The following is a 19,486-nucleotide window of genomic DNA, read 5'->3' as shown; positions in this document are numbered from 1 at the left end:
TGCCGCTGACCCAGGAGGGGTCTGGTCTCGTGTTTGCATCTGTCCTTCTCTTGAGTGCTGAGTCACAGCGCCAGCCAGCGGGAGGGAGAGGAGGCTGACAGCTCCCATCCAGCCTGGACCCACTCCTGCTGTCCCGTGGGCCTTCCTAGGGCTGGGAGCTGGAGCATCTGTTGGGGGTGGCTCGCCTCCAGTAGCCCCTCTGTCAGTGGAGGAAGACAGGAAAGGGAGGAGCTGCCTTGTTTCAGGGAAGCCGTCACGGATGTGTGGGCCTGGTCGTCGACCTTTAAGCATCAAGGCGTTTGAATCCCTGCCTGTCCAAAGAGCAAGGGAAGTGTTGGCTAAGCCACCAGGAAACTTCTGTAGGAGTAGCCAGACCTCCCAGGGAGAACCTTACCTCCCCGTATTTTCAAGTTTCCTGAGTTCAAATATTTGGACTTCAGGGAGATTGGTGGTCATAAATAGGAGCCTGGAGGCGAGGTTGTGTGTCCTAGGCAGCCCACAGCACTCACTTTGCACCTGCACTGCGCTGTGGGATGGGGGCTACAGAAATGGCTGAGGCCTTCAGACTTTTGGACAAGGAAGATGACCGCCTGCACAGCCCATCATAGCACTCTGTGATAAGTTCGGAGGTTGAGGCGTTGACAAAGCCCTGTGAGGACTTGGAACAGTTGGTTTAGCTCTTGGGGGCGTCCTGGAGGGAGCTTTGAAAGCTGACTAGATGGCAGACAGAGGGGAAGCCCGTCTCTTCTCTAGGTGTCCCTAGAATCTGGCACGAGGCCTGTTGGGTTGTAACAGCGCAGTGAACATTAGGTGAATGACAAACAGTGTTTCAGGCAGAAGCAGCTGCTCCTGAGCGGTTGTGGTCATGTGGTTTGGCATTTGGGTACTAATGTGAAATTCACTGTGGCCAGAGTAGCATATATTCCGGAGGGTAGGACGGAATGACAAGAAGTAGGTACAGGCAGAGGATTGAGCTAGCTGGGCAAGGTGCTTTGTGATCCAGGGTGAGGAATGGGAATGTGCTTGTGCAGCAGATAGGGAGCCAGAGTGTTTGATCAGGGGACCAAGACTGGAGGCAGGAAGCCCTGCAGGGAGGGGTGGTGAGACCGCCCTGCCGGGGAGGAGAATGAGCTCCCCTTGCATAGGTGCGCTTCGGGCCTCTCCATCCTGACCTGGGCTGTGCCAGTCCTTCCCTGGTGCTCTGAGGTCTGTGGAGCCAGGCAGGTGGGCGGTGAACGAGTGTCTGCCCTGGATGCCCTAGCTGCGTGGCTGCATCGTTCTGGGGGCTCAGAAGAGCGGAGGGCTTCTCTTTGTCTTCAGAAGTTTACCAGGTTGGCTCAGAGCAGACACTCTGAAATCTCCCTGCTTTATGTTGTGCCCCACAGGTGTTTTCCTTTCAGAATGGGGCTTTTCAGTCTGCTTTTGCTGTATTTGAACCAATTTCAAGGACCTAGGACTCCATGTGTGAAGACTGGGCTTTTTTGCCAGGATGACCGTAGGCTAAGTTTGCTCTGACGTGGGTTCGGTCACAGCCGGAGGCTGGATGGAGAAGCGGGAGCAGAGGGGAGGCGTATCGACTCAGCACTGGTATCAGTAGCCCGTGGATGCACGTGGTGTAAAAAAATGTCTGGGGTGGGCCAGCTTGTCTCACTCTGTAAAGAGGGCCTCCCCATCACCGTCTCCTAAAGAAACCCGACACTTGAGGCCTCCTAGACAGGCTGGCATTCTGTGCTGGGGTCCAGGGTGGGTAGGTGAAGAGGGCACTGCAGGCAGTGACTCAGGGCCACGCCTCTCCACCACTCAGATCCTGATCTCGGCCGATGACGAGATGGAGGAGTCCGATGTGGAGGAGGACCTCCGGAGACTGACCCCCCTGAAGTCCACGAAGAAAAAGAAGCACCGCTTCGGGCTGCCTGTATGACGCATCCTCAAGCTGGGGTCGGGTCGGGGCCCGGCCAGCCGCCAGTTGGCCAAGGGTCACTCCGCTGCGTCTTCCCTCCCCTCCTCTCTCTGCCCCTCTTCTACCTCCACTCCTCCCACGGTCTCTGCCCACTCCTAGACTACTGTGACCCGAGGGAGGGAGGCCGCTGTCCCGGCGTGGCAGCTGGAGGTCCCCACTCAGTTGCACTACAAACACTGACCAAATATGCAAGCGAGGCATTTTGTTTGTGTGTTGTCGTCCCAAGCAGTGTTGTGAGGGACCCGGAAGCCCTGTCCTGCGTCTGGCCGGGTGGCCTCGAGGATGAGAACTCACGTGCACACAGACTGTGGGTGGAGCCTTTCGCCAAGGCTCGGGGGAATGTGAAGACGTAACACGTTTGGGGGCTAAAAGTTACACATTGACCAGGTTGGAACCGCAACGCTTTCTTACTCGAAATGGCTTTTGTAACTATTGATTTCTATAGCTGGTTTTATGAGCTGTCACAGTGTTAATGTTTTTTGAGTATATGTTTATTTCCTATGGGACTCATGGGCAAAACATAGATTTTTAAGTCTTCCGTATACTGTTAACTTTTATATTTTTAAGTTATATTTTCATACTATTGTATTTAAAAACTCTTTTTAATCCCCAAAGAAATGGGTTTGTTTGCCTTTCGTGGGTTGTGAACTGGTGGGTGGAAAAAGTCGGGAATTTTTTATTTGGAATATTGTTAGGTAATCTATGATCAGATGAGGTAAATGATTCCGGTAGGAAGGGAGGTGGGCCCTCATCTGAAATCAACAAACCCGGTGGTTCTGCAAAGGTCAGGCCTGAGCAGGAGGTGGCCAGTCCAAATGTGGATCCAGGGCCCTGTGAGGGTGGAATAGGAAGGGCTCTGCCCAGGGCCCACCAGCTCCTTGGCACTTCTGCCGGCAGGTTAGAGGTCTTACTGAAACATGCTGGAAAAAGAAGCGTAAGTAAGAGGATTTTGTGTCCAGAGAAATTGAGACTCTGAGGCCACTCCTGTTTGTTCCCTGCCTCTCTTCAGAGCCTCCAGATCTGAAGTTTAAAACACAGTCTTGGCCTCCGCGCCTCCCAGGGTGCAGCCTTCAGAACCAGGCTCTGGACCCAGCTCTGGGAACTTCCTCTCAGGCTACGCCTTGCCTGTCAGCTTAGTGTTGTCGACTCGTCTTCTAGAGAACGCCTGTCTGACCAAGTGATCCTGTTTTTCACATCCTCCAGAGCAGCGGGTGGAGGTGAGCGAGCTTGCTCTCTGCGTCCACAGGCAGGACGAGGTGTTTCAAAGCTTGGAGCCCCCACTCCCCAGCATGGGCCTAGGCCCCGTGTCTTTGGGAGTCTGCTGCCCAGCAGTGGAATGGGCAGACCCAGGCACTTGCCCTGCTGTGGGAGCAGCAGCCCAGTGTTTTGTCCCAGCCCAGAGGCAGTCATGGAAGTTTAGGAATAGAGAACCGCATGGCTAAGGTGCGAGCTGGAAGTGAGATCAGTGCAGGGAGGCCACACCACCCAGAACCTTCTTTTTAGGTTCCTACCTAAAAACCTACATAAAAACGTGTCACTCAAACAGATTGTGTCTGAATTGTGGCGTGTGAGCCACGCTGTTAAACCAGGCATCCTGGGCCTGTCCTCTGCCTCCCACGGTCTCACCTGTGTGGGTCATGAGGGACAAGCCTTGCGGAGGCCTTCTCAGCCTGTCGTCCTGTAGGAGTCCAGAGGGCCAGAGGAGCTGGGACCTGAATTGCAGTGGGCGGCGACTCTGTTACGCTGGGCACCTGCAGCTGGAGAGGAGAGCAGGGTGAGATCGGAGCCCATCTCCACTCTCCCTTAGCTTTGCTCTCAGTTTATGCTCCTCCCCCCTCCCACCCTCCGCTGTGTTAGTGGGGGGCTCCCCACTGGGAAGACCAGGACTGACATCGGTCCTGGTAGGTGGCAGGCATTGCTGACTTGCCTTACTCTGTCCTCCTGTTTTGTCTTGGTTTGAATAACCTTTGGGCCACAGCTGTTTTCTGCACCTCCCTGAGCCCAGAATCTGAGCTTCACTTTCAGTCTTGAGCTCCTCATGTTTCCAAACCAGGGACGAGGGTGGGGAAGCCACAGGTGTGAAGGACGGAAACTGGGGTATACAGACCCCAGATGATCTGCTCATCTCAAGGCTCATCCCAGCGCCTGCTGGGCAGTGGGTTTGGGGGACAAAGAGGTAGCGAGCAAGCAGTGGTTTCTCCCTGTATCCTGGTTTTGAAAGGGCTTTAGTCTCTGAGCGTCAGTTGTATAGCTGGCTAACTAGGACATGGACGTCTAACAGGGAGTCTGATCGTACAGGGCCTTGTCAGCGTGCGGGCCTAAACGGCGTGGCCTGATGTGTTTGGCCTTATCCCTAGGATAAGCTTCCTCACCACCTGCTCCAAGGTGCCTTATGAGGTGCAGCTCTTCACCTGCCACATGGCAAGCATCATTGTGCTTGAGAAACCACGGAACACCAACTGTGTATTGTGCGCCATCCGTCTGATTTGTCCAAATCTGGACCTCAGCCAAGCCACCCATAATGGAAACTTGTAAGTCAAGGCCATGAACAAGTTTCTTGTAACTGAGAGAAATAACCCGATGAGGTAGAACTGTCATATCCGAATGGAAGAGATCGTTCTTGCCCATTTTTCCTTTCACTGACAGTGGGTTGTTGACAATGGCAAGGAGGGATGTTGGTGAGATCCCAGGCAGTGGCTTCTTGGTCTGCTCAGCCCAAAGACCTGCCACGTGAAGGCCTGTCAATTAGCCTTCGGGCACACTGGTGGCCTCCTGCCTCAAGCTTTAACCTGTGCCTCTTCCTGACAATAAGGAGTCATGGGTTAGGTTGACCTGTCATGCCTTTAAAGGGGAAATATATAAAGGCTCAAATTCAGGTTATTTCTTCCCCTCTTCAGTGTGGGCCTGGAGGCTGTAGCCCAGAGTCCCCATCTGAAGGCTGCCCCAGGAGCCTGGAAGGAGCAGCAGCTGTCAGCAGCTCTCTCTGCCCTCCAGACTGCAATTCACTGGCCTTTTTGCAGCCAAGCAAATGCAGACGGCTCTGGGAACTTGCCGTCAGTCAGAGCAGCCACCTTGTAGGGGGCAGGGCTGGCCTTTAGAAGTTTCACACGTTTCCAACTAGGAGTGGAGAGCTCTGTGTTTTACCCTGTGAAACATTGGCAGCTCTGAAGGGCTTTGCTCTTGGGGAGGGGCCTTGAGCTCCTGAGTGGGTGGGTGGGTTGGTTTAATTTGATTTCTCTTTTCATGAAGTTTATTAGAGGTCAGACCTACGTAAGCAAACCATGACCGACTTCCACTGCCCTCCCAGCGCGGGTGGTTAAATCTGTGGTGTTATGATTCACAGAAACACATTTTTGAAATGAAAGGGAAGACGATGTACTTAACATTGTAAAGTGGTTTACAATAAAGTTTGACATCTTATTACAGTTTTTTAAAAAAAGAAACCATCACTTTTGTGGTTGTTGGTTGTGTGTTCTGTGAAGTTGAAACAGCTTAGTGGGGGGTCAAGAAAATGTCCCCAGTGAGTTAGAAGGTTCTCCCCAGAAAATAGAGTGAGAATGAATCTGACATCTCCTTCTGGCAGATGTGGAAGCCAAAACCTGCCAAGGGGAAAAAAACCAAACATACTCTTGCCATTTCCACTTCCCTGTTAATGCGAGTAAAAGCTACTCTGCCTGCCCCCCGCCCCCCGAGGAGCGAAGGGTGCCGGAGAGATGGAGTGTGAGGAGTGAACATCCCACATCCTTGTTCCTGAGGCCACGGGGCTGGAAGGCAGGTGCCCCTCCTGGGCAGAGCTGGCTGTGGGGGCCAAGCTGAAGCGCTGGGAGCCAGCAGCAGTGCCCTCACAGGCCAGGCCTGCCCTCAGTGCCTCTTGGCCCCTGTTTGGAGCCCTGGGTCTGTGCCCGTCCAGAGGCATTCCTCATGTCAGCACTCGTCTCAGATGGAGCCTGGCAGGGCTCGCATTGGCCTCCTGGGGCCAGGACCAGGCAGGGGGTATCGGGGTGGGTTGAGGTCTAACAGCAGCAGAGCGGTGTTCCAGACAGCCAGACATCAGTGCCTGGCTGGATTTTGTCTGCCCGGAGCCTTCAAGGATAAAAATACTCTCCATCACAAACTGACAAGGAGCTTGGGCATGTCTCATCCAATGGGGCAGACCCTGACCTCCTACCCACATCCACTCCTACCCTCACCTCAGGCCTGGAGTCCTTCCCTGTGCCCCGGGGGTCTTCCCTTCAAGGATGGGGTGTTAGGAACTAGCAGAGGAGAGCTAAGTGACCTTCAGGGAGCCTGTGCCTCTGTCCATGACTTGAGTGGGCTTCACTCTTGCCAACCCTCTCATAACCTAAATGTCCTTGGGCCAGGTGCCCTTCGGTGACCTCGTCTCAGTCAGAGGCTCTGTGCTGTTTCCTGCCTTCTGCTCACCGGTCCCCTTACCACAAAGCATGGTTTCCTCCCGGCCCTTCCTGGGTGCTTTGCTCCCTCCTTCATCCTGTTGCTAAACTTGCACTGGGAGCTGGACAGAGGGCAGGGGCGTCAGCAAAAATGCAGATGGAGCAGCTCCCAGGCTTCCCTTGGCAGCAGCTTCTGTACCTGTGAGCCAGGGGTAGCCCCCATGATCTGAGTCCACTGTGAGAGCCCAGCGAGCTGGGTGTGAGCACATGCTCCCCAGCGGCACATGCAGGAAGCCGTCTGCCCTGCTGCCATGTGGGTTTGGGAAGTCTCTTTCCTCTGGAATCCAGAGAAGGGGTAGGAGAGAGAGAAAAACAAGCTCAGAGCTGTCCACCCTGGCTCAGGGCCTTCTCTTTCCTCCGGGACACCCCCCACGCTGGGATGGACTATCGCAGATGGACAGCTCGGAGTGCCACACGCACGTTACAGGACCTACGTTCATAAACGCGAGTCTCTGCCAGGCCCAGCACCTCCCACCTGCCAGAGAGCAGCTGTCCTCAAGGGTACGGGGTCTCCCCAGCTGTCTGCTTTCACCAGGACTGCAGCCCCCCAGGCAGCAGTGCTCAGCGAGCCCCCATCATCTCCAAGAATAAACTCTGAAGCCAGCGGCTGTGTGGATCTGAATCATCAGGGAGCTGTCAGAGGAGGGGGAGTGACTTCCCGGGACAGGCAAGCCAACTATATAAGCCCCAGAGGGCTGGGTGCCTCTCAGATCTCTTTCACAGCCACTGCCTTCCAGGGAGCAGTTCCCCATACCCACCATGTCCCAGGTAGGAGGGCCCAGCACAGGCCCTGCTCGTGCCAGGGGGTGGGGGTGGAGGGTGGACGCTGTCATCTTTAGCAGCTGTGTCTTGAGCTGAGCTCTGGGCATAAACACAAGGAGGCTCTGCCTCCCATGGAAGACCGGGGCTCAGGGAAGACAGGCACACAGATGGTGTGAGGCTACAACAGCCATAGCCCCAGAGCTCCCAGTTTGTGGGAAGAGGGCAGAGACTCGGGGTATGGGGCTGTGAAGTATAGTCAGAAAGGCTTCCTGGAAGAGGAGTGAGGCCTTGAATTGGCTTGAGTTAAGTGAGCAGGGAAGAGGGGTGTCGGCCAAGGCACAGTGCTGGGAAAGGGCTCTCAGCCTCGAGGCCTCGGGTTGTAAGATGAGGCTCTGGGCTCTCCAAGGCTGACACTCAGGAAGCCCCCATCAAGAAGAAGCGCCCCCCTGTGAAGGAGGAGGACCTGAAGGGGGCCCGAGGGAAGCTGACCAAGAACCAGGAGATCAAGTCCAAGACCTACCAGGTCATGCAGGAGTGTGGTGAGTGTTCTTGGGACAATGGGCTCCAAGGGCGCAGATGTGTGTCAATAGGAGGGAGGATGGGGTTGGGGGGGAGGTCCCATGAGTCCTTTTTCTAAGAGTTCAGAGCTTGTGAGCTCAGCAGGGTGCTCCCCACAAAAGGGGCCTTTCCTCCCTAGGAAGCCAGGCCGTGCCCCTGACTACACCTCCTCCCCATCCTCCCCACAGAGCAAGCTGGTTCTGCCGCCCCATCGGTGTTCAGCCTCGCCCGGACTGGCACCGAGACTGTTTTTGAGAAGCCCAAAGCCGGACCCGCCAAGAGTGTCTTTGGCTGAGAAGTGCGCACCACGCCCCTCACCGTCAGCAACACCTAGACACAGGAGCCTTTCCCAAGAACTCTTTTTTTATGCCAGAGCATAGCTTCTCACCCGCGGCCTCTGGGATTGGCACCCTCCCCAACAGCCCTGGCCCCTGAGCCCAGGGACTCTGCACCAGCACCTGGGCAACACCAATAAAGAGGATGCCCAAGTGGCCCCAGCATTTGGAGGGTGTTGGTTGGTCACTGGCCATGGCCACTAAATGCAGGGGAGGGGTGGGCAACGTAGGTGTGGGGCATGTTCTGTACGCTTCTCAGCTTTGGGGATGGCCCCAGAGGATAATGCAGGTGCCATTATGGCCACTGCCACGTACTAGAAAGAACCTTGGGTGTGGAGACCTGGAGCTGATCTGTGTGACTTCAGACTGTCTCTCCTCCTTTTCTGAGCCTGTTTCCCCTTGTATGAGGCAAGGGAGCCTGTTGCGCAAAACAGGCCATAGTCACACTGCTCAGAGTGAAGCAGGTGGGGGCCTGGGGCTCACCCTTCCCTTGGTTTTCACAGAAGCCATCGAGATGCCTCCAAGGACCCCGAGGCTCTGAGAGACTCAAGATCCTCAAAGCGCCCCCCCCCCCCTTGTTCATATTGCCTCCCTGCCAGCTCACATCCCCTCAAAGACAAAGCCAGGTGGAGGCTCCTCTCTGGCCAGTGGCAGTCTGCTTCCTGAGCTACTGTCCCCTCTCCCAAACAGGGTAAGCCTCCCCCTTGCCACTCCCACAGCTCTGCCTGAGGCATGGAGCACCAGGTTCTCAGCTCATGTGCGATTCTTCCCGCTTCAGGCCTCAGTGTCTCTTTGCGCATGGACCTGTCAGACTCAGGGGACTGCAGAGGCCTGTCCAGCTGTGACAGCAAGACCACAGACAGTCCGGAGATGGACTGGCAGGGTCTGGGCTTACAGTGCCTGGCTCGGGGCCAGTGCCTACAGGGAAGTCCCGCCTGTCCCCTGGGCAGGTGGAGCGGGCTGCACAGAGCCTTTCCCACATTCCTGGCCAGCCCGGCCTCCTTATATAGCTGTTTCCAGGCTGGGTCCATGCTCTGTGCCCCAAGGGAGCAGACCTTCTGTGGCGCCCAGGCCTGGGCCTGCTCGCTGGGTTCCTGGGGAGGCTCTTTCCCCAGACTGCTGAACGGGTATGTCTTCCCGAGTAATCCCAATCACATCCATAGTCAAAGGGAGAGCTGTATAGATGCGCCCAGAGGTGAGGCTTCTGGCTAAGTCATGCTAAGGAAGGGGAATATTTACTTGTAGCCACAGACCCAGCTTCCTTCCCTTGGAGCAGATGCTACTGGCGTTGACCGAGGCAGGGCTAATGGAGGAGCCCCCTTCCCAGCCCTTGCAAGCCTGTCACTGCGCCAGGGTCCCGAGTAGGCCCTGAAGATGGTACCCTTCCCCAGTTCCCACCCCTGGGATAGTGTCACTGAGTCCTCCTTCCCCGACCAAGGGTCTGGCACCTGGCCACTTTCCTGAAGCCTCTTTATCCCATCTGTGGCCCCAGACTCAGGAGCCAAGCTTTCCCAGAGCCACAGGGACATAAGCACCAGCTGTGTCCGGATCCCCTAGTATTTATTCGCTTTATTGCTACTTGTTATGAAAGCAATCTTTCAACTTTATTAAAGAAAAATTGAAAAAACATCATCTGTAATCCTACCCCAGGCCCTCCAGCCACCTCCTGTGGTCTGAGCCCACGACACCGGCACTGCCTTGGCGTGCTGACAGATCGGCGTTCTGCCGTTTCTCACTCCAGGCGTGACTCACGGGCTCCCTTGACACGGCTGACCTCCGTGTAGGCCACCTGAACATCGTCCCCTTCAGGAGCTCTGTGCTCTCTCTGTTCCATGCTTCCCTCAGGAGGTTCCCCAGAGCGGGACTTCTGGGCCACCACGTGTGGGCGTCTTTATGGCCCTCGGTTTGTATTGCCAAGTGCAGATCTTGTTTCAGAGGCCTTGCTGGAGTTGCACCAAGAGTCCTGGCTAGAATAATGGGGCCCAAACAGCATCCTGAGGCCCCAGCAGAGAGAAGGGGGGCTCCTTGACCTAGCCTCTCTCATCCCAGAAATAAGGTGTATCCATCCTGCCTTGGCCCCAGCAGATCTTGCCCCACTCAGGCACCCCAAGGGCTGCTTGGTGCATCTGGGGTCCCACTGCCCAGTCACACTGACCTGACTTCCAGGCCCCTGCCTCCTGCAAACCACCCTCTGGCCCTCTTTCCAACCACGCCTGTGCTTCTCCCAGGCTGGGCTTATGGAGAGCAGGCCAGTTCACTGCTATGTCCTCCAGTCCTAGGGAGCCTGTCGGCGAGATGAGCCATGCAAGGGGTGGTGGTGGTTTGGTCGGATTCTGGACCATTCAGAAGGGGCGCCAGCACCTAACTCCCACCTGAGCCTGCTCCTGCTCAGTACACGTTCCCATCCCCAGCCAAGGTCCACAGGACATTCGCAGTTTGCCTGCTTATCTGAGGCCACTGCGGTGTTTGGCTTGCAGATCCCAATTTCCCAGAACCTGCCCCCACAGGGGCGGGGCAGCGAGCAAGTTACAAATTCATTCCGCTCTTCCTCTCAAGTTCAGAAGCAGCCTGCCAGGCACCAGAGCCAAAATGAAGACCCCAGCCCCTGGCCGCGCCTGCGGCGTCGTGCTGGTCCTGCTCTCGCTGGCCACCCTCCAGACCCTCAGGGCCCAAAAGGTAGCGGGTGTCCACGGGTTCCTGTGTGTGTGCACCTGAGCGTGAGTGGGACAAGTGGGTGAAGGGGAGGAGAGCCTCGGTGTGTGCAAGTGAGCACGGGTCGGTGTGTGTGCAGAGAAGTCGTGCTGCCCATCCACCAGGCGCCACACTGAGGGCTCTATGGAGAGTCCCCCATTTACAAGAAGGGGTGATCCCGGTATCCCCAGTTCACGGGGAGGAAGTGCAGCCTAACAAGTTGCCCTGGAGGGCGGCAGTGGGTGGGGCGGGTAAGAATGGGCCTCAGGAGCCCAGCTCACGCCTCCTGGCTGCGTGACCTCTCGGAAGTCAGGGATGCTTTCCGTGTCTCTTTTTCCTCATCTGTAGAACAAGGTAGTAATAGAACTATTTAGAAGTTTGTGGTGAAGAGGAAACCTATAGTGTTGTAAAATGCTGAATACAGCGTCTGGCATGGAGCAGACGCTCACGTGTAGACAAGCCACACGGCCCGCCGCGCACCTCTGTGCTAAGCACACGTGCGCCACATGGCAGGCGGGCGAGAGATGTGTAGGCTCTGCCTGTTTGCACGTGCCCTTCCTTGGAGACCGCAGACCTCGAGCGAAACACATGCCTGGGGGAGTGCCCTGTGGACAGGGCAACAGGAGAGGCCCAATGCCGCAGGGAAAAGGGGGCAAAGCAGAAGATGCCCAGCCTTAGAGATGGACCCTCCAGTTCTCCCAGCTCTTGCAGGCCCCTGGGGGGAGGCTGGCAGGGGCTGTTTTCTCCAGTCACAGGACTTGCTCACTGCCCTTTCACTGGGCAGAGCTAAGATGGCATGGAAGCTTCCTGACCTAACAGGACCCTCTGCCACTCACCTCTGCCCCAAGGATAAGTAAGTTCCTCCCAGACACAGTGGGGCTCAGGCTTCACCCCCCCACCCCTTGCCTGCTTGTTCTCCGAGGGGCACTGTGGCCCCCACTGAACAAGACAGACTGATCCCTGCGCCGTGGCACTGTAGGATGGGGACTGAAGCACACAGCTGCCTCTGATCTGAGATGAAAGTCCACAAATGAAATGCTTCATAGAATTTTGCCTGAGGCTTGATCAGTGTCTCGCTTGGGGTTGGGGGCCAGGGCTTGGTCTGGGACCAAGGTCAAGGCCCACTCTTGAAGAACATTGAACAGTCCTACCCTTTCCTTTCCTCCTCCACTGGTCCAGAATGACATCGACATCTACAGCCTCACTGTAGACTCCAGGGTCTCATCCCGATTTGCCCACACAGTCGTCACCAGCCGGGTGGTCAACAAGGCCAGTACTTTGCAGGAGGTCACCTTCCAGATGGAGCTGCCCAAGAAGGCCTTTATCACCAACTTCTCCATGTAGGTGCCCTCCTGCTCTCCTCCTCGTCCCCCCTCCCCAATCCAGCACTGTGACACCATGGTCCCTGTGCCAGATCAGGAAGAGAGGGCATCCTCCTGATGTGAGATGTGCCAGGATATATGCCTGAGGTGTGTGTGCTCCACCTGCAGGCAATACAGGGCGCAGAGGCTTTAGCCAGGAACTTCATTCATTCTCAGAGACGTTTCCCTGCCTCCGTCCCTCCCTCCCTCTCTCCTTCCCTCCCTGTATCCCTTCCTCCCTCCCTTCCTCCACCCATCCTGCTGTGCCTTCATCCCTCCCTCCGTTGGTCCCTCCCACCATCCATCTCTCCATCTGTTCATCCATTTTCCCTGAGTGCTGCCCAGGTGGCACATGGAGAACCACGGTATCTTTGTGTCTTTGCCTTTGAGAAGTACAGACTTAAGGCATCCTGAGGCCAAGCCCAGGCAGAAGGGAGTCACCAAAAGGCAGATTCCAGCTCAGAATACAGAAAACTTCCTAACCCCTGGGCTGCCCCACAATGAAGCAGTGCCTCAAGGAGGGGGACCACCTCCTTGTCACAGAAGTTCTAAGCCAGGCTCATCCCCCCCACACCTCCAACTGGGATACTGCAGAGGGTGGTTCTGCTCTGGGTCAGAAGCTGCATTGGGAGGCCCCTGGGGTTTCTGTGGACTCTGTAAGCAGGTGATGATCCTTACGTTGTCTCTACTGTCCTCCCCCACCCTTCCCGACCGGGTTTTGCAATGTTTACTAAATGCAAGAGAACTCTCTGTCCCTGGCCCCGCAGGAGAGGCAGTGATTGAGGACAGGCCAGAGAGAGGCTGATCCCAGAAACTCAGGGAGGGCGATGGGTGAGGCAGAGAGCGAGCATCTCAGATGGAGTCCCCAGTGCACCCTGGGACCCCTGAAAACCTGCAGTGGGGGTCTGGTCCCTATGGTTGGCTCCTCATCTCTCTGCCCGCACCCCCTCCAGCAGCCCTTGATTTCCTCACCCTGGAGCCAGACCTGTGCTGCCCAACTTCACAGGCTGCACCCTGCCCCCCATGTGGGTGCCACGGCCAGCAAGTTACGAGGTTTCAGGCCCATCACATCTTCTGAGGGCCCTGGACTTGCACCCCTCTCTGGGCCCAGCTCTTGTTGCTGCATGAGATAGGGAAGCAGGGGGCAGGGTGCCCTGCTCTGGGATCCCAAATTGGACATCTGGGAGGAGAAGCCCTGCAGCCCAGCAGCAGCCCAATCCCTAGCCCAGAGTTAAATTTGACCAGGGAGGTCAGGAGGGTGTGGAGGAAGGACACTTGGTCCTGAGGTCCTGGCTGCCCCCCCTCCCCCCCTGTACACTCTCACCCTCTCACACCACCCCCAGACAGAGCAGGCTTATGTTTGCCTGCCAGTTCACTCTCAGTCCCCAGAAACAGCCACTAGGATTGTCTGCACGCCCCAAGGAGCCCTGTCTACCAGTTGTCCAAAACTTCCTTCCCCAGAGGCCAGCCTCTCTGCAGAGTGGCCTGTCCAGTGTTGGAAGAGGGGGCAGCCATGGGGGAGAGGGGTCAGAGCCTTCAGTCCTGTGTCTCCACTGGCCTGGGAGCCGGCATCTCCCTCCTGCTGAGTCTGCCCCACGGGGCTGAGTGAACTGTGGCTCAGAGATCTCGCTGGTGGCTGACCAGTTCCTCTGAGAACAGTCTGTGGGATGGAAGGGGCAACTGGGACATGGAGCCCAAAAGGAAGGGAGAAGAGAGGCCGGGACCTGCCTCCCCTGCAGCCTTCATCCCAGTTGTTTAGTAAAAGGCATGTTTGCCGACACAGTGCACGTTTCAGGGTAGATGGAGGCCTGCAGAGCCCCCGTTGACACCGGGCCCCGCACAGAGTCGTGTCCACAGTAGGTGCATAATAAATGGGTGGGCTCAGGTAAAGATGGGAGTCAGTCTGTCAAGAGGCACGTGAAGTCCCGGAGGAGGCAGGATTGCAGGGAGCCTCCCCCACCGGGCTCTCAACAACTCCCTCCCTCCTGCCCCAGGATCATTGATGGTGTGACCTACCCCGGTAACATCAAGGAGAAGGCTGCAGCCCAGGAGCAGTACAGTGTGGCTGTGGAGAGGGGAGAGAGCGCCGGCCTCGTCAAGTGAGCCCGACGGGGTGGGGAGGACCCTGTGGGGGTGGGGGCTGCCCCTGCCTTCAGCCGCCCCTGGTCTGAGGGGCAGACCTGATGCCCTCTTCCCCCAGGGCCACTGGGAGAAAGACAGAGCAGTTCCAGGTGTCAGTCAGTGTGGCGCCCGCTGCCAAGATCACCTTCGAGCTGGTGTATGAGGAGCTCCTGGTGCGGCATCTGGGAGCGTACGAGCTGCTGCTGAAAGTCCAGCCCCAGCAGCTGGTCAAGCACCTGCAGGTACCTGGTGCCGCCTCCTCTTAGAAGCCCTCCTCACTCTCCTGAGGGCGGCCCCTGCTTCCCCTTCTGCCTCCCGTGGAGGCCAGCCCTGTCCCCCAGCAGACCCAGTAACCCACTTCTTGCCTCTAGATGGACATTTACGTCTTTGAGCCTCAGGGCATCAGCTTTGTGGAGACAGAGAGCACCTTCATGACCAATGAACTGGCAGAGGCCCTCACCACCACACAGAACAAGACCAAGGTGGGCCTGCTATGGTCTGCGGGTGAGAGTTCCCAGGGGCCTGTCTTCAGGCTGGCTCTATGGGCCTGGGTTTCCAGAGAGTGGGACCATTGGGCAGAATCTCTGCGCTAAAGGGACGTGTGAGGTTCCTGTGTCCATGCTGTCATTTGGCAGATGGAGAGGGCAAGACCTAGGGAAGGATGGTGGGTGCTGGTTTGAACCCTGAAATCGGGAGAGACGACTGATGTCAGGGTCCCAGGACCAGGTAGGGAGGAGGAGCTGACTGGACGCACACATCCTGAGCCCAGCCTCTGCTTGCACAGATCTAGGAGCAGGGGATTCACTTGTACCCACTCCCCTACATGGAGGCAGTCTATCTGATAGCTCAGCTGGAGAGAAAGTTCTCTGGAATTTGACCCAAGGCTGCCTCCTGGAATTCTCTCTTCAGATGGGGGTGAGGGGTGTTGTTGACATGGCCTTGCTGCTCCTCCCAACTTCAGCCTGGTCATTTTTCCAGGCTCATGTCCGATTCAGGCCGACGCTGTCCCAGCAGCAAAAGTCTCCAGAGCAGCAGCAGGACACAGTCCTGGATGGCAACTTCATCGTCCGCTATGATGTGGACCGGACTGTCTCCGGGGGTTCCATTCAGGTGTGTGGGCTTCAGAGAAGAGCTGAGCCACCAAAAAGTCCATCTACCCTCAAGGACCTGAGCCTGGGGGTTCTAAAAGAACAGACAAAATAACCACCCCTAGTTACCAGTGTGCACCAGGGGCAGCACAGACGGCAAACAGGCAGTTTAGTTGTGTTGTCCCTGAAACAGTTCTCTTTTGGAGGGAAGAAAGTTTGTCTCTGATGAAGAACTGCCCTGCAGGGTTTCCCTTGTAGCCTTGGCTGCCAGGAGACTCACAGTTCACGTTTATGTTCAATTACAGTACCTTCTTTCACACAAGTTTCTGGCATCGTTGTGCTTCCCCTTTATTTTTGAACAAATCACTGTTTTCTCGCCCCTTTCCCAAACCACTGGGTCCAGGGGAGACCAACCCCTCGAGGATCCAGAAGAACATGCAGGAAGCCATAGATGGACCTTGTTTTTGGATTCTTCACTTTTTTGATGGATCTCAGGTTTATTATGTCTGAACCTTTTAGTATAAGCTGCCTCAGATACTAAAACAAGTAAGAGGTAAAGTAGGGGTAGAGTTCTGGTGGGCTGTGCATGAGCAGGGAAGCCTGCAAGGGACGGGCTGGACTAAACCCTAAAGTATGGCAAGGATTTGGGGAGGTTAATGGTGGGACAGGGATGGAGGGGGATGGAATGAAGAGAGCAGAGGACCCCCAGGACTGGGGATGAGGAGGCTGGTTGGGGCAGGGCAGGGCTGCAGCTCTTACACCTGGGTGTGTCTCACTCTGGTCACAGATCGAGAATGGCTACTTTGTGCACTACTTTGCCCCTGAGCACCTGGCCACGATACCCAAGAACGTGATCTTTGTCATTGACAAGAGCGGCTCCATGAGCGGCAGGAAAATCCAGCAGGTGGGTCCCATGGGCCAGGCGGGGTCCTGAAAACTCACAGATGTCCCACACCCTCAGCTCTGGTCGAACAGGCAGACCTGCCCTCCTCCATCTTCCTAGGTAGGGGGCTCCCATGGATCGAGGTTGGTCAGAGTTTGGGGCAGGTCCTGCCGCTAGAGCATTCACCATGTCCTCACTGCAGATGTGAGCCTGGGGGTCCAGCCCAAGGGCACATGAGCCCCCAGGGAGGCCCCACTGAGACACCCACCTTGTGTCCCCTTCCCCTGACCAGACCCGGGAAGCCCTCATCAAGATCCTGGGAGACCTCGGTCCCCGTGACCAGTTCAACCTCATCAGCTTCAGTGGGGAAGCAACCCCGTGGAAGCCACAGCTAGTGGCAGCCTCGGCTGAGAACGTGAATGAGGCCAAGAGCTACGCCACTGCCATCCAGGCCCAGGGAGGTGAGCGCCTCTGCAGCCTTGCACGCAACTTCCAGGGCACTGAACCCAGCCTGGGGCACCCTGCTGGGAGCCACCCTAAGAGTGTGTGCCCCACAGGGACCAATATAAACGATGCGATACTGATGGCCGTGCAGCTGCTAGAGAGAGCCAACCGGGAGGAGCTGCTGCCCCCAGGAAGCGTCACCCTCATCATCCTCCTCACCGACGGCGACCCCACTGTGGGTGAGGCCCTGCCAGCAGCCCCAGGACGTGCTGCCCAGAGGGAGTAGCTGGGCTCTGGCCCGGCTTGCTGTGGGACCTGGGGCAGGGAGGGGGGATCTCTGAGGCCCCTCTGGCTCTGAGATTCCAGAAATATCTGTTGAGCAAATCACTGTTTTCTCACCCCTTTCCCAAACCACTGGGTCCAGGGGAAACCAACCCCTCAGAGATCCAGAAGAACGTTCAGGAAGCCATAGACGGCCAGCACAGCCTCTTCTGCCTGGGCTTCGGCTTCGACGTCAGCTACGCCTTCCTGGAGAAGCTGGCACTGGACAACGGTGGCCTGGCCCGGCGCATCTACGAGGACTCGGACTCCGCACTGCAGCTCCAGGTGCCCATGCGCCCCTGCTGGGCCACGTGAGCAAGGGATGGCACTGACAGGCGGGCAGACCCCAGCACGGCCCTCATGACACCCCCACCCTGCAGGACTTCTACCAAGAGGTGGCCAACCCACTGATGACATCGGTGGCCTTCGAGTACCCAAGCAACACCGTGGAGGCGGTCACACAGGACGCCTTCCGGCTGTTCTTCAAGGGCTCCGAGTTGGTGGTGGCCGGGAAGCTCCGGGACCAGAGCCCTGATGTGTTCTCAGCCAAAGTCAGGGGGCAGCTGGTAGGTATGGCCAGCCATCCTGGAGGGGAAGGGCCGCCGGGGCAGGCAGTCAGCGGCTGGGTTCAAACCCCAGCCCTGCCAGGCTCCAGCCGGTTGACCTTGAGCAAGTTGCAGAGTGCCCTCTGCCACTTGCGGATGACGCATCCCCACTGTGTTGGCTCCTGGTAGAGGTTCAGTGAGATGATGTGATTTTCTGAGAGCACCTGTGTGGGGCCGGCATGCGGCAGTCACTCCATGGTCAGTCAGTGCTGCTGCTGCTGTTCCCAAGGGCACCAGGTGCTTGGCATCCCCTCCTGTCCTCACACCAGCCCTCTGAGGTTACAGTCAGGCAGGGAGGGCTGCTCCCATTTCACAGATGAGCAGCCTGACATCCAGGCAGAGCAGGCGGTTTGCCCTGGGCCCCACTGCAGCCAGGTCAAGAACCCAGCTCACCGTGTGGCGTCCTGTCCTCGCCCAGCCTTCCCTGCCTCTGTGCCATGGGAGGCCCTCTCATTCCACAAAGAGAAACACAGCACTTCTCTAGGCCCTGGGGATACTGCCCTCACGGGAGAGACAGCATGGGTAAATTGTCACACAAACAAGGAGCTACAGGCTGGATAAATTCGGGGATCAGGGAGGGCTTCCCAGAGGAGGCTCAGCTAAGACTGAGAGGTGAGTAGAGGGTGGCAGAGGCCAGATGGTGGAGGGACGGAGGAATGTTCCAGGCTTGCGTGGCAGGCAGGCAGCACGTGTGGGGAGAATAGCAGGTGGGCTAGGTAAGCGGGCATGGGGGGCCCAGGGCCTCGTCTCAGGAGAAGTAGCCAAGTGTCATGATGGGCAGGGCATGCCCTGTGGCCAGCCTGCCCGGCTTCACTTCCAGCTCTGCCATCTCCCAGAGGTGAGACCTGGGGCAAGGCACTTAAGCTCCCTGTGCCTCAGTTTCCTGCTGTATACAAATGAAAGTAGGTCACCTCTCCCACACCTGGTAAAGCTGCAGTGGGGATTAAGGTCTCGCCTGGTATAAACACTCCATGTATGTTAGCTGCTGATATCCTAGAGGCCAGGGGTTCCCAAAGTGCAGAACCCAAGGTGACTTGGGGTAGTTTACAAACAAACATGCCTTTGTTTTAGTGGTTTAGTTATGCATTTATTTTAATGTGTTCTGAAAAATAACTCGAACCACAGACCTAAGATTTCACAGGTATTACTGCTCGGGTCAAGACCAAGAGTGTTAGTCTACTTAAAGTTCATTGGAGAAAAACCATCAAACAAATAGCTGTATGTGTGGAGAAGGCAAAATTCATGCAGCTCCTGGTTCTGCGCCTGCTGTGTAGCACCTGGGATAGTTTGCTCCCTTTTATCTCCACCTCCTTGTCATCCTTGGAGGCTCTGTGGCTGAGCCCCTCACACCCCTAAACACACTCCCTACCCTCCACTCTACTCAAAGGAAATGTGGCCTTGCAGCCAACGCTGCCCCTGCCAGGTTTCTCGTGGCATTGCTGGGCAGCGCCAGACCAGGTGCAGACGTCACACCCTGACTGCTCCTGCCCTGGCTGGGCCCCTCTTTCCAGCACATGGAGAACATCACCTTTGTAACGGAGTCCCGCGTGGCAGAGCAGGAGGAGGCGTTCTGGAGCCCCAGATACATCTTCCACAGCTTCATGGAGAGACTGTGGGCGTACCTGACCATCCAGCAACTGCTGGAGCAAACGTGGGTGGACACACCCTCCAGGCCCCACTGGGGTGGCCACACACGGTCTCAGCACTTCCCCAGGCTCTTCACCGGTGGGGCAGGCACAGCTGGCGCTAGGCATGGAGACGGGGTGGCGGTATTGTGTCTGAGTTCCAGACCCCCAGTGAGAGCTCCCTAGAGGGGTCTGGAAGGGAGGGAGAGTCTGACTGGGCACCCCGGGGCCTGCTGAGCCACTGGTTTCCTCCGCCTGCAGAGTCTCCACGCTAGATGCTG

At 57.0% G+C, this 19,486-nt stretch overlaps 2 protein-coding genes across 3 annotated transcripts in view; both read left to right on the top strand.

Annotated features, from left to right (window-relative positions):
• LOC309828533 (store-operated calcium entry regulator STIMATE) overlaps positions 1-10,552 on the top strand; it is a gene marked incomplete at its 5' end in the record, with an annotated part of 59,358 nt that extends 48,806 nt beyond the window's left edge. The window contains 3 exons of one of the 2 annotated variants that reach the window (XM_082663908.1): positions 1,805-1,915; positions 7,580-7,712; positions 7,920-10,552. In XM_082663908.1, the coding sequence (XP_082520034.1) occupies positions 1,805-1,915; positions 7,580-7,712; positions 7,920-8,026 (351 nt within the window). In that variant the 3' untranslated portion in view covers positions 8,027-10,552. Of the gene's footprint in view, positions 1-1,804; positions 1,916-7,014; positions 7,180-7,579; positions 7,713-7,919 lie in introns of those variants that run through there. The other variant, XM_082663907.1, reaches the window with a different exon arrangement.
• A 70-nt stretch (positions 10,553-10,622) lies between these two features.
• Positions 10,623-19,486, top strand: part of ITIH4 (inter-alpha-trypsin inhibitor heavy chain 4) — a 14,778-nt gene continuing 5,914 nt past the window's right edge. Inside the window, exons 1-13 of the mRNA XM_082663529.1 lie at positions 10,623-10,742; positions 11,937-12,097; positions 14,113-14,217; positions 14,319-14,481; positions 14,611-14,721; positions 15,218-15,349; positions 16,115-16,231; positions 16,503-16,671; positions 16,768-16,893; positions 17,079-17,260; positions 17,356-17,541; positions 19,092-19,231; positions 19,467-19,482. Coding sequence (XP_082519655.1) covers positions 10,656-10,742; positions 11,937-12,097; positions 14,113-14,217; positions 14,319-14,481; positions 14,611-14,721; positions 15,218-15,349; positions 16,115-16,231; positions 16,503-16,671; positions 16,768-16,893; positions 17,079-17,260; positions 17,356-17,541; positions 19,092-19,231; positions 19,467-19,482 — 1,695 coding nt within the window. The 5' untranslated portion in view covers positions 10,623-10,655. The remainder of the gene's footprint in view (positions 10,743-11,936; positions 12,098-14,112; positions 14,218-14,318; positions 14,482-14,610; positions 14,722-15,217; positions 15,350-16,114; positions 16,232-16,502; positions 16,672-16,767; positions 16,894-17,078; positions 17,261-17,355; positions 17,542-19,091; positions 19,232-19,466; positions 19,483-19,486) is intronic.

Source organism: Grampus griseus, assembly GCF_964374135.1.
Source record: "Grampus griseus genome assembly, chromosome: 10".
Lineage (NCBI taxonomy): Eukaryota > Metazoa > Chordata > Mammalia > Artiodactyla > Delphinidae > Grampus > Grampus griseus.
This window is presented reverse-complemented; position numbering and strand designations above follow the sequence as displayed.